The sequence below is a fragment of the Zootoca vivipara genome, chromosome 16, assembly GCF_963506605.1.
Source record: "Zootoca vivipara chromosome 16, rZooViv1.1, whole genome shotgun sequence".
NCBI lineage: Eukaryota > Metazoa > Chordata > Lepidosauria > Squamata > Lacertidae > Zootoca > Zootoca vivipara.
In genome coordinates, this window is record NC_083291.1 from 4,053,676 (window position 1) to 4,067,842 (window position 14,167).

Here is a 14,167-nt window from a genome sequence, read left to right on the forward strand (position 1 = left end):
TATGTTTGATTTAGCAAAGCAGGAGCTAAAAATGTGTATAAAAAACCCCCAGCCCAAGACATGTTTCTTAAAATACACTTATGTCTCTTCGCAAGAGCTCCATAATATTTTTTTAAAAAAAACTGGAACGAATAAAATACTTAATGGCAGAAGTAAAATCGCATATGGGCCTTGCAGAGGACCTGCCCGTTATGTAGTATCTTACTGTGGAATCTAAATCTACAAACGAGTCGTCCGATATATGTAAATGTGAAAGGCTAGGATTAAAGATGCATTTGGATAGACGTCTTGTTCCTGAAAATACCTCTGCATCCTTCTCATAAGCTTGCGCAAGCTTCTGGATGTCATGTTCGGATTCTTCAGAACGCACTTTTTCTTTCTCCCAGCAGTGCAGGACATTCTGCAGCTCCTTCTTCAAAGTGGCTATTAAAGATTCTCTATCTGCACTCTTGGCTTGCAAATGGGTTAACTCTTTGCTGGCACCGGTGAGGCTACTCTTCACTTCCTAAAAATGACACAGTAGAAAACAGAAGAGGTAACAGAAGCATAGCATCCTGCCTCTGTCTTGATAGCCTTGAAAATAGGAGATCCAGGAGGCTCTCGGTACATTTTGGAGCACAATTCAAGATGTTGGTGCTGACCCCTTTCTCCCCCCCTCCCCCGAAAATAGGACTCTTGGGAATTTGGAATTCCTTTAGAATGGTATGTGACATAGCATGGGGGGGCTGCGGCAGAAATTGGGGGTCACCTTGCACAGATGAAGCACTTTTCCAGTTGCACAGGGCACCTTTGGTTGAACTAAGGTAAAGGTAAAGGAGCCCCTGACCATCAAGTCCAGTCGTGTCCGACTCTGGGGTTGCGGCGCTCATCTCGCTCTATAGGCCGAGGGAGCCGGTGTTTGTCCGCAGACAGCTTCCGGGTCATGTGGCCAGCATGACAAAGCTGCTTCTGGCGAACCAGAGCAGCGCACGGAAACGCCGTTTACCTTCCTGCTGGAGTGGTCCCTATTTATCTACTTGCACTTTGATGTGCTTTCCAACTGCTAGGTGGGCAGGAGCTGGGACCGAGCAACGGGAGCTCACCCCGTTGCAGGGATTCGAACCGCCGACCTTCTGATCAGCAAGCCCTAGACTCTGTGGTTTAACCCACAGCGCCACCTGGGTCCCTTATTTTGGTCGAACTACTTCAGCACAAAGTTGGTTAGAACAACATTCTGGCATTCTATCACATCCAAGCCATATCCTCTTCCCTAAACCATTTATTCTGGAGTAAGCCTACCGAAGCTCATGAAACACCCAAACATTATTTTTTTCAGGAGCTCCTTTCCCCACCAAGATGAAACACATTGGAAATATATTTAATGCGACAAAGCGTTTAGGCATGTTAATATAGAGATACCTGAAGTTCTTGAGCTTGAAATTGTATTTGGTGTTGGGACGCTTCAAACTCTTTTGCCATCTTCTCAGACACAACTGTCATTCTCTTTAGCTGGGAGGGATAGGTGAGAAGGAATAATAAAATTGCAATATAATTGCTGACAGGTGATGTACGATCCTAAGCACGCTGACTTTTCTAGGAGTAGCCCTCATTGAACAGAGCGTCCATTGCCATAATACTTGTCAGCGTAAGGCTCGGTGTTTTTCTAGTTTAGCATTTTCCCTCTTTTATTATATCGCAGTGTCGCTCTCCACTGCGTTCCCTCTAACCGGCATCACCAAAAGCTACACAAAGTTTATTTTCAGCCACAACTGGGTTCCAATAAAATCATTAGCCTCTCAACTCTGCAAGCCTGTGGATATCTATTCAGGAATAAGTGCTCTTGAGTTCCATGGGACTTTGCAGGCAAGGGCGTATGGATTTCAGCCCGAGTGCAGCTCGATGTATACTTTTTAAAATGTGCAAAAACAAGCCCAATGGCCATGATTAATATACACATCCGAAATATGTGAAGCAGGAAGAAGCTGTGTGGATCTTTGTGTATTTCTAAGACTCTAAATGCTCTTTTACAAGCCCAAGAAGCTATGCCATGTGCAACAATGGACTGGTTTTCAAGGAACGTGCCTAGAGATTATCTAATTTTTGCTTGGTTTTTGTTCTTCCAGAAAGTTTAGTTACTAATTACGTTCGAGGAAAAGAGAGCTAGAAGATGCTCTCAGCGAGGGAAAGGGAAGAAGGGCATAGTTGCCCCATCTGCATATCATGCTCTCAGTGGTCTCTGACTCCATATGACAACTTCAGGGTCGAGCACCGGCAGTCCTACTGGGAAGTCTTGTGGCAGGTCATCAGTTGGCCCCCGCACTGCTTGCGATTCATTTTCCTTGACAGTTCATTCTTCTTGCTGACAGAATACTCTCTCTGCTTTCTTAACAGCCACCCCCTTGGTCTCCCCCACTGCTGTCTCTGGCATCATTTCACAACAAAACAACCTTCCCGAGCCAAAGCCTGCTGAGTCGACTTTTCAGCGGTGCTGAAGATCAGGTGCCATTCAGCTTCCCAAATAAAAATTCACAGTGGCTACCCTGCGTCTAGTCGCTCAATCCTAGGCCTCGGAAGGCTGCTAAACATGTGGGTTGTCAACAGGAGAGACCTAACAGGGGCCGCCGTGTGTGGATATGACTTTATTTTGTGCCCCTCTGAAATGCTCCAGCGTACTTGATTTTGCGGTTTCGCTGCTTGCAATTATTTACTATAGCGGACCAAAAATGCTTCTCAACATTCTTACGGTTCAGTATTTTAGAATTGTTATTTTTTTTCCCCCATTTTGATTTCCCCTTGCTTTTGTCCAAAAAACAATTGTCTCTCATAAATTCTAACACAGAGTAATCACTCGGCGCAAGCTCCTGAATTGTTGTTGTTCTCATTTATTGCCTGCCCTTCACCTTAAGGTCCCGGGGCAGGTTTCAATTATACTGCCATTGAACAGTTTAAGCTCCAGGATGAACAGGGGGAGAAAACCCACCCTGGCAAGCAGTAGAATATAGCTAGGACATATCACAGACCGATCCATAACTCAGTTCAGCTGAAGTAATTTGATTTAAGTTCCATTTAACACCTAATGAAGTTAATGAGACTAAACTGACATAAAAAGGTACGTGTTTAATGAACTTCTGCTCCTGGACTAAAGTTCTAAAAATACAGGGTATCTCAATCATTATAAACACTTTAATAAATTAAAAATTCCTATGTTGGATAACTTTAACAAAGCAGCCGGCTCTCTCCAGTGGGACTTAAAAACACAAGGAACACTCAAGGCAGTACAAAGGATCTCAACTTGTAATGTAATTTTCCCCCAATGCAAAAGCATCCACATTTATTCACCTGTAATCACTTTATGGTATTTACGCCCAAATCACACATTATATATTTATGCTAAAGCCTTCAAAGAAGCAGTGGGTGATAAGCATCAGGTATGCATGTGCATTCACGAAAAAAATAAATGGGAAGCGCAATGCTTTGCTTGATGTGTGTATATTTATATTTTTTTAAAAGCACACAGCTGAAGAGTTTCCTAAGTTTAAGTGAATCATGACCACAGGGCAAGCTTAGAGGAAGAAGAGTGACAAAAGATTATTTCTTTTTCTTATCTGTGAAGCTGTCAACTCAACATTCCCAGTGTTTTGACCTCTGTAACAAGCAAGGAATCTCTAGTATTGGGGGCCGAAGGCTATGTGTAAGGAGCCAAACAGTGCAACTGTTACCTCATTAGAAGCCTCTTCCAGCTTGTTCTGGTAATCTGTCAAGGTGTGCCTCAAAGTCTCAAGGACAAGAGTGAAGCTCGGAGGTTTATCTTTGTCCTTGTGAATGCCTGGAGAAAAATACAGAATCAAAACAAAGCCCTTCGAGTTGAACAGAAGACAGAAAACTTCTCCAAGAGCAACAGAGATATTTAAATTAGTTGGGCTCCAGCGACAACACAGAATGTTGAACAACCGCCGTGTTTTCTCTAAGGCATACTGGAGTAACTGTTCTTTAATGCCAAGCAAAGCTTGAAGAAAACTCCCGCACCGTGGCTGCAAATTCACCACATGAAAAATATTAACTCCAGTTTGGTTTCCTGTGCGTCATGAGGTCTGTCTCTGATCTTATTTTTTAAAGGGGTCTAATGACTGCAGTTCAACGTGTCGTTCGGAAATGAGACCCGTCCAAATGAAGCAAATATTTGTTTTTTAAGTGTGTGGCATTCCTGCCTTTGTTGCTTCAGGTTCAGTCGTGCCTTTCAAAATGAAACGTTCCTACACGCAACCATGCCAAGGAACACAGGACTTCCTATTATGCCTGGGTGCGACTTAACGCCATTGAAATGTGATCCTGAGTGTTATTTATCTCCCTACCCTGCCTGCAAATGGCGGTGGGGAATCCAGTTGATTATTGAAGCCATTTAAACTCACGACCGCATGGACCCCAGTGCTGCTTTCACGCTTACTCCCTCCACCCCGCAGCTCAGATTCCAGTATTCCCACTTGTCATAACTGGTACAGTCGTGCAAGACTTCGGCTATGTGCTCAGATCAAGGTTTGGCAGGCCATCAGTCAAATCACTTTCTCAAGATTTGTGCCAAACTGCAATTCAAGCCCAGTGACCGCAAACAACTTTATCCTAAGAACTGGTCCTGAACACCCTTCCCAAGAACTAGGAATGAAATCGGTTCAGATGGGCATTTAGCTCCTAGGAATATTTTTTAAAGCAGCCTTTTCAGGTATTGCTAGAGGAAGAGCTGCGTAGATGTACAGCCGTACCTTGGAAGTCAAACAGCTTAGTTCCCGAATGTTTTGGCTCCCGAACGTCGCAAACCCGGAAGTGAGCGATCCGGCCTGTGAACTGTTTTTGGAAGCCGAACGTCTGACGGGGCTTTCGCGGCTTCCGATTGGCTGCAGGAGCTTCCTGCAGCCAACCGGAAGCCGTGCCTTGGTTTCCGAACGTTTTTGAAGTCAAATGGACTTCTGGAACGGATTCCATTCGACTTCCAAGGCACGACTGCACTTCCAAGTTGTTGCATTGCTGCTGTATTGTCTGAAAGGGAACTCATGCAGATAAAATTGACAAGCATTGGCATAATCCCATGCCACATCATGCCTAAAAGAATGTTTCCTGGAATTCTACTCGCACACTGAAGTCCAAAGCCTGAAACACTGTGAGCTCTTGTGCAGGCATATATTTACAAAAGGTGCATAACAGAACATTCAATAATAATAATAATAATAATAACCCCGCCCATCTAGCTGGGTTTCCCCACCATTCTCAACCATTGCTCCCAGATTGGAGGCCACCAAGAGCCCAAGAGAACTTATGCTGCAAATTTCACCTCTTACATGTCAGAATCTGAAGCTGTGGGTAACAGATTCCACATTTTTAAAAGATCCTTTAAAAACTAATATATGAGCAAATATCCAAATGAGAGCAGGAGATTCCACATTAAAAGACAACACACACACACACCAGTCTGTGCTCTTAGAGCTAAACTACAGTTTATTTCTGGGGTGTTTTTTTAAATGGTATGCTTATGCTGACCACTTTGATTTTGAAGAAAAAAGCAGCCATTCAGAATTGGGTATTTAAGTTTTATTGTTTTATGGTGGTCTAATGCTTTGCTTCCCTTGTATTTGATGGTTGCTGCTATTATTAAATACCGCCCTTGGATCTGTCTGGGCGAAGGGCAATTTAGATATAATAAATAAATAAAATAAATAGGCTCCCAATCCTACTTGGGTCCTGCATTACTTTCCCACCAGGACCTGACCCCTCCCTGGCTGCTATTTGCCCCTCGAAGGTGCAATTTGCAGTAGTCAGAACTATCTTAATCATCGCCACCTTCCAATAGTTTTAATGAGTTGTGGGTAAACCTTTGTTCTATGCCACCCTTCATCCCAGGGTGCTTTACAATAGAAAAACACAAAGAATGCATCCCATAATAACAAATAATAACCCCACTCCATGCACACAACTGAACAGGCCACAGATAACCAGCAAGAAAGCCCAACCACATGGACAGAAATTAGGCACAAAACTTCATTTTTCAAGGAGATTTTGCAAAAACAAAAAACAAAAAGGCTCGACATCTTTTGTGTTTGTATTTTCACTTTTTGAAATATGGCAACCCTAATGTCGCCTCAGGGGAAACCATGGAGAGGCTATCAGGCTATCTCAGGTGCACATTTGAATTATGGTGCTGGAGGAGACTCTTGAGAGTCCCATGGACTGCAAGAAGATCAAACCTATCCATTCTGAAGGAAATCAGCCCTGAGTGCTCACTGGAAGGACAGATCGTGAAGCTGAGGCTCCAATACTTTGGCCACCTCATGAGAAGAGAAGAATCCTTGGAAAAGACCCTGATGTTGGGAAAGATGGAGGGCACAAGGAGAAGGGGACGACAGAGGACAAGATGGTTGGACAGTGTTCTCGAAACTACCAACATGAGTTTGACCAAACTGCGGGAGGCAGTGGAAGACAGGAGTGCCTGGCGTGCTCTGGTCCATGGGGTCACGAAGAGTTGGACACGACTAAACGACTAAACAACAACAATGTCGCCTCAGGGGAAACCATGGAGAGGCTATCAGGCTATCTCAAGCGCACATACCAAGCAGACTGCTAGCAGAACAATCAAGGTATTTCCTCACATTGACCTCTGCATCAAGGGCAGGTAATTGGCCAGGAGACCCTGAGCAAATCTCGTGGTGGGTTTCAAAAAGAAAGGACTGAGAGCAGAGAATAACCAGAAGGCATGCAATGCTGCCATACTGTTGAAGGCAACCAGTTTTCAGCCAAGAAGAGAGGCTTCCTGGTGCCTTCATGTAAGCCACTATGAAGGGAAATGAACTTAACAAGTACATTTCAAAAATTAGGAAAAATATATAGGACACGTAGCTTTATCCTAGGAGATTTACTGGAGAGGCAAACTCACAATAAGTTTTAACCACAGGAAATACTATTGTAATGCACACAGATGATTATAGGAGCCTTGGGCTCCAAGCCAGTTGCGCGATGCTAATATTTTATGTACAGCAATTCCATCAGGACTTCCTTTAGTTTTCTTAGGAACAATTTCAAAATTACTACCCCACTAGTTTTCTCTTCATTGATCTTGGGTGGCCAAGGTGAGGCGTAGGTGCAGAGGAGGTAGATGTTTTTTGGTGTAACTGGAGGTGGAGCGTCCACCAACCAGCTTATGGCATTAAATCAGTCCTCCATTCCTACCTGGCCCCTCAATAATGCACTATCGCTGATCCCCAACTGGCAAGATGAGAACCAAATCAAATAATGTGTGTCCTGTAGGAGATATTAGACTGGTCCTCATACTGTCAACAAAGTGTCCCTATTTTCCAGGGACAGTTCTGGATTTACAGAAGCCAGCTTAGTTTCTGATTTGAACCCCTGCTTTTCCTTAGGATTCCCTATTTTCATTGGAGAAATGCTGGAGAGCATGGAGTCATGTGACCCCGAGCCAAGGAGATAAATAACTGTACAGTACAACCTTTAGAAGGCATCTGAAGACAGCCCTGTATAGGGAAGGTTTTAAAAAATGTTTTATGTTTATTTATATGTTGGAAGCCTAGACAGCATCTTTAAAAACAGAGACACCACCTTGCCGACAAAGGTCCGTATAGCTAAAGCTATGGTTTTCCCAGTAGTGATGTATGGAAGTGAGAGCTGGACCATAAAGAAGGCTGATCGCTGAAGAATTGATGCTTTTGAATTATGGTGCTGGAGGAGACTCCTGAGAGTCCCATGGACTGCAAGAAGATCAAACCTATCCATTCTTAAGGAAATCAGCCCTGAGTGCTCACTGGAAGGACAGATCGTGAAGCTGAGGCTCCAATACTCTTCTCACCTCATGAGAAGAGAAGACTCCCTGGAAAAGACCCTGATGTTGGGAAAGATTGAGGGCACAAGGAGAAGGGGACGACAGAGGACGAGATGGTTCGACAGCTACCAACATGAGTCTGACCAAACTGCGGGAGGCAGTGGAAGACAGGAGTGCCTGGCGTGCTCTGGTCCATGGGGTCACGAAGAGTCGGACACGACTAAACGACAACATATGTTGGAAGCCGCCCAGAGTGGCTGGCGCAACCCAGTCAGACGGGCAGGGTATACATATTATTATTATTATTATTATTATTATTATTATTATTATTATTATCAACAGCAGCAGCAGCATTATTGACATCCCTTTTTTATCAGAGAAATGTTTGAGGGTACGCATTTAGCCACATCGTTCCTTAGAGTTCTTATTTCTAGAAAGACCTTCCTAAAGATTTATATGAATAATGGAAGAGTCTCACAAACCTTGTTTGGCTAACTTAAGCAACCAGTGTAGAATGTCAACCTACAGTGTGAAGTCTAATTTTATTCAACATGAAGACACAGATAAAACTGTCCTTAACTTAGCTTGTATCGTTGACACAGAATAAAAATGTTAGTTCCATGGGAGTCGATGGATAATGTCGGGAGGGAAAAGACAGGGGAAGAATCCCAAAACATTGCAAACAAGGAATATTTTCAACTGCCATCTCTTCCCAGAGGCTACAAAAAGGACAGGCAAATTCCAACTCCAGAACTAAAGGACCCCCACAAAAAGGCATGTTTCATATCAATAATTATTCCCAGGATTTATTTGTATTGACTTGGCTCTCCTCTCCAGGCAGCCAGTCTCCCTTGCCAAAAGCTCACTAGCCTAACAAAGCGGATCCAAAAGGCTGAGTTCAAAAACTTATTTCCATTCTTCTCGTGTGCCAAAGAGGAAGGGAGCAGCTAGCCAGCATCTGAGGCAGATTCGGTTCCCCAGGCCACACAACCCTTTTCCTTCCGCCTCCACAACTCCCTAGGGCTGGTCTGGATTTCCCCATTGCGTGCGCATTGTTCCAGAAGCACTAAGAAGCTTGTGGTGATTTCATTATCATTCATTTGTTGGGAAAGCTAGAACTCAAGAGAAAACTGCAGGAAGGTCCCCGCCACGTTACAAGCAGAAAGCAGACATGGAAGTAACATCCCAGCTTCCCAGCTGCGGTGCAAACCCTGTGGTTGTGTCACCATTGATCCAAGATTTTCTGAGATCTTCTGAGTCTCTCCTGTCTGTCCCCCTGAAATATCTGCTATCACATATTCATTAATTATAGTTCAGAAAGTTCAGTGAATGGTCACAGACATTAGACAGTGAGAAATATTTGAACATACACGCCTTACAGGCCTTCAAAGTAGGCCCCCTCTGATACAATGCACCGTTGACAATAAGTCACGAACTCGGTCGACAATTGCCGCCGTTCTGCTTGTCGACGGTCTGCCAGACCGAGGGTCAACTTTGATGGCTTGCCGCCCTTCACAGAAACGCTTAAACCACTCTTTTGAGTTACAGTTTCATCTCTGTAAACAACTGTGAGCATTTCGTGGGTTTCCGATGCCAATTGTATATTCGAATATTTCTCGCTGTCCGATTTCTGTGACCGTTCACCGAACTTTCCATTTACACCTTGTATATGAGGTCTTATATAATGTCTTGTATAATGACATTATGCAATAATGAGGTCTTGTATAATGTCTCCAAAGACTCTGAGACTAAAATGGGACGTGCCTAGAATTAAGCCTCCTTTGTCTTTGAGAATGTGGCCAATTAACAGAACATTTCCCCTCTATTTATCTCAAAGAAATGGCTCCAAAATGTTTCTTCGATACAATTTCCCTTTGGCTTGAAAACCAAGCTTCAACAACTGTGGATGAATGGCAGAAGAAGTTGATAGAATATATGGAACTGTCTGAGTTGACGGGGAGACTTTGGGATCGGAGTGAAGAAGCAGTGGAAGAAGATTGGAAGAAATTTAACATTTATTTGAAAAATAAGCACGTAATAGATTAATTTAATGATAGTGAGGGAGATACAAGGAGGTTGTAGATAATACAAGGGTTTGAAAATATGTATTGTTAGAAGATAAGGATATTTTAATTAAGAAGTAAGATTTAGATTGAGTGTTTAAAGGATAAGATATAATAGATGTAGTAAAATGATAATATTGAAGCAAACGTAGAATTTATATAAGATTTAGAATTTACTAAATATGAAATATAAAGAAGCGCAGCAGGAGGTGGGAGAGGAAGTCAATAGATTAGAAATAAGGTTTATAAGTAAGAATTTTTGTTTCGCATTTTTTGTATCTTTTTTGTATTTTGTATTTTTTGTGTTTTGTATTTTCGTATGTTTTTGTATGCTTTTGTTGTTTGAAAAATCTCTAATAAATATATTTAAAAAAAGAAAAAGAAAACCAAGCTTCAGATCAAACTTATCATTCGCCCCAGCACACTTGAAAAACACATTATTCAGGGATAGCAGCCAATTGATAGTTATGGACAAAGGATTGCATCTAGCTATGGTATACTCAGAGTAGATCCACTGAAATCAACAGACTGAAATTAGTTGTGCCCATTAATTCCAGTGAGTCTACTCTGAGTAGGATTAACATCACGTGCAACCCAAATAGTATTTTGGTCTTCTTTTTCCATCATTGGGGTGTTTGCGAATAGATAGATTTATCTACGTAAGTATGCACACACATTCTGCAGAATTAAGGAAAGTGAGTCAATGGACTGATATCGTAAATCTGTAGGTATTCCCTAAATTCCTATTTTACACATACACACATCCCTATGTTATAAATAATTCAATATGGGAGGGTCTTTTTTCTCCATTCTATTAGCATTTTGTGGGGAGCCGTATCCTAACCCTGAGCAGTAGTTTGATATGGACTCCTAAAACGGCAATTCTTTTCTGAATGTTTGTCGCCTTTTGTAAAATATAAGCTCTTGAATGAAGTCATTCCAACTGTAAGTGCCTTTCATTAATATGCTTACTTTGGGACTGATATTATGATGATTATTATTATTATGGCTTGTTAGTCACTTGTTACCCAAGCGTTTTCCCCAAAACTTACATTTAAAAACATAAATTCAAGTAGATTATGCCATTAACAAATTATATTAAAATACACTAACAAATTCATACAGAACACCAAGAACTCGGGAAGCTTTGGAAACACATTAACAAAACGTCATCCACTAAGGCAGGCTTCCTCAAACTTGGCCCTCCAGATGTTTTGGGACTACAACTCCCATGATCCCTAGCTAGCAGGACCAGTGGTCAAGGATGATGGGAATTGTAGTCCTAATGCATCTGGCGAGCCAAACTTGAGGAATCCTGAACTAAGCCCATCGAAAGCTGGGGCAGGAGGTATAAGTCTTGACCTGACACCGAAAGGTTGTCAGCAATGAAGCCAAGCAGATTGAAGTAGTTCCAACAGAGCAAGGATTCTTTACAATGATACTTTCCCTCCCTCTCTTCTCCCTGTGCGCCCCCCCTGCACTATCATCAAACCTCTATCATTCCCCAGCTCTGGAGGCTGGAGAATACCCCAGAACAGGTTCATGGGGTGCCCAGGAAGAGGAGAGGGGTAGTCCTGTTGTGCTGCCAGGTCATTTCTCTAGCAGAACTGCTTCACCGGATAGTGGCCTTTGTAAATCTGACCACTCTTTGTTTCCGTACTCAAGTCTTTTCTGTCCACACTCAGCAGAGAGCAACGGGGAAGGAAGACATGCTTTATATCTGGACGTAATTACAGGGGCTCCAAAACAAACTTCAAAGGGACAAGGAGATAATCCAAACTGTGGCCTTTTATAATATATTTATATCCACCCCCATCGTTCAGCCCGGGCACTGAGGTCCAGCTCCGAGGGCCTTCTGGTGGTTCCCTCCCTGCGAGAAGTGAGGTTACAGGGAACCAGGCAGAGGGCCTTCTCAATGGTGGCACCCTCCCCGTGGAACGCCCTCCCATCAGAAGTCAAGGAAATAAACAACTCTCTGACTTTTAGAAGACATCGGAAGGCAGCCCTGTTTAGGGAAGTTTTAAATGTTTGATGTTTTATCGTGTTTTTAATATTCTGTTGGGAGCTGCCCAAAGTGGCTGGGGAAACCCAGCCAGATGGGAGGGGTATAAATAAATTACTACTAGTAGTATACATATACGTATACATATACATACATACATACATACATACACACACACACACACACACACATATGTAAATATGTATGTATGTATGTATGTATGTATGTATGTATGTATGTATGTATGTATGTATGTATATGAGACACTTTGCTTTTTCGGCACTTCCATTTGGCGTGATCTCCGCTGCCACCACATGCCAGACAACAAAAAGGTTTGTTTTTGCACATCAGTTGGGGAAGAATCTGCGCTGGCACGGATCCTCACCCCCTTCTCAACTGGCTTCTCAAAAAGTTAACACCATAAAGAGGAACATGTGTACACTCTGCGTCCTGCATAACCTTTTTTGGAGACGTGACCTTTAAGTAGCTGAAGGTCGCTTCTGAATTTGGCTCGGTTCAATCAAAAACATCTGTTCCCCTTGTAGGCCTGGTGTAAAGGACTTTTTCTCTCTGCTGGATTCGGAGCGCAGCAAGCGAGCCCTTTCCTGACCGATCAAACACAACCCTGCACTTGTAAATCAAGCGCGGGGGGCTGACAACACCGGGGCCGCATCCAGTCACCTCTTCCCAGCTAGCGGGGCCACGCGACCGCTGAGAGAACTGCTCTTATCATGTCATCAAATCAAAGCATGGAGAGAAGAGGGAATGCAAGAGGCATCTGCAGAATTCCCCCAACGTAGCGACTTTGGAACGCTGACAGATACATCTGTCATTTTCTACCTTCAACTAACCTGCTGCCCGCTTGCCTGACACAGGAAAGCTGTTCAAAAGCAACTCCAGATCTCTCACGTTGTTTTCGCACGTCTCTGTTAGGAAGGCCTGGCGTTTCTTGGCCTGCGTTTGACGGGCGGTGGGGGGGGGGAGGAAGAGAAGACAAAAAAAGCAAAGATATTGAGGGCACTAAGTAGCAAAGAAGGGCATCTCACAATCAACACTGCTGCGGGACGTGTCGTAGAAAATAAAATAATACACGCAGACATACCAAAATGGTATCTCCATTACCAAACTGACTCCATTAACTGGAGAAATGGCATTCAGTTTAAGGAGAAAGCGAGTTCTCGTATAGATCGCAGAGCTGCAAAGTTGGACGGGACCCTGAGGATCATCTAGTCCAGCCCCCCGTCAATGCAGGAATAGGCAGCTGTTCCATATGGGGATCGAATCCACAACCTTGGCCTTATCAGCACCAAGCTCCAACCAACTGAGCTATGCAATTGGATTTTTCCAGATCATTATTATTATTATTAAGTCCGTCCCCCCCGCTGCCAAGTACAGTGGAACCTCGGTTTATGAATTTTCGGTTTATGAACGCCGCGGACCCATCTGGAACGGATTAATTCATTTTCCATTACAATTCCATTCCAGTCCCCACACGAACACACACATACGTACTACTACATACTACTTTGAGCCAAACCCTGCCTTCTTAAACTTCAGTATCAATTATTTTCTCTCTCCTGCCCCCCCCCCCTTCCACATCCCATCAAGGTCTTGGTGGACACCAGGGCCAAATTTCGATTTGATGAGGCCCTAAGCTACTGAAGGTATTGGGGCCCTTTATATGTCCAGCTGTCCTTTGTCAACAACAAATTGTCACTGTTTTTTTGTGTTGAATATACAGTGGAACCTCGGTTTATGAACACCTCGGTTTATGAATTTTCGGTTTACGAACGCCGCAGACCCATCTGGAACGGATTAATTCACTTTCTATTACTTTCAATGGGAAAGTTCGCTTCAGTTTATGAACAGACTTCCGGAACCAATTGTGTTCATAAACCGAGGTACCACTGTAGTAGTCATGAACAAACTGTGCATTACGCTGCAGAAGGGAAAGTTTGGATACAACTCAAAGATCCTTCTTTGCTGAAAAATGCACTGGAGGGAGGACTTTGCAGAGGACAAGGCTGAGGGGTGTGGGAGAATTTAATGGGCAGCATTCAACTGCATTTTAGTCAAGAAAAAGTCATGAGTATTACTGAGTCAGGCTCACCCATTCCAATAGTCTGCTTTGAGTAACACTTCTCTGAATGAAACACAACCTCTTCTTTCCAGCTGCTTTCTCCCCGAACTCTCCTTCCAAAATCAAGCTTACTTGTGGCTACCACCGCCACTATTTCTTTCAGCAAAGACAGGTTCTGGAACGCTGGCAAGCATAAAAGCAGCTTGATTTAACGGGTGGGGGGA

At 43.4% G+C, this 14,167-nt stretch overlaps 1 protein-coding gene across 4 annotated transcripts in view; it reads right to left on the reverse strand.

Annotated features, from left to right (window-relative positions):
- CCDC171 (coiled-coil domain containing 171) overlaps positions 1 to 14,167 on the reverse strand; it is a 223,774-nt gene that overhangs the window by 144,734 nt on the left and 64,873 nt on the right. For all 4 annotated transcript variants that reach the window (XM_035140705.2, XM_060269247.1, XM_060269246.1 and 1 more), the window contains 4 exons: positions 12,715 to 12,817; positions 3,699 to 3,805; positions 1,399 to 1,488; positions 305 to 505 (listed from right to left, as the gene is read on the reverse strand). In XM_035140705.2, the coding sequence (XP_034996596.2) occupies positions 305 to 505; positions 1,399 to 1,488; positions 3,699 to 3,805; positions 12,715 to 12,817 (501 nt within the window). The remainder of the gene's footprint in view (positions 1 to 304; positions 506 to 1,398; positions 1,489 to 3,698; positions 3,806 to 12,714; positions 12,818 to 14,167) is intronic.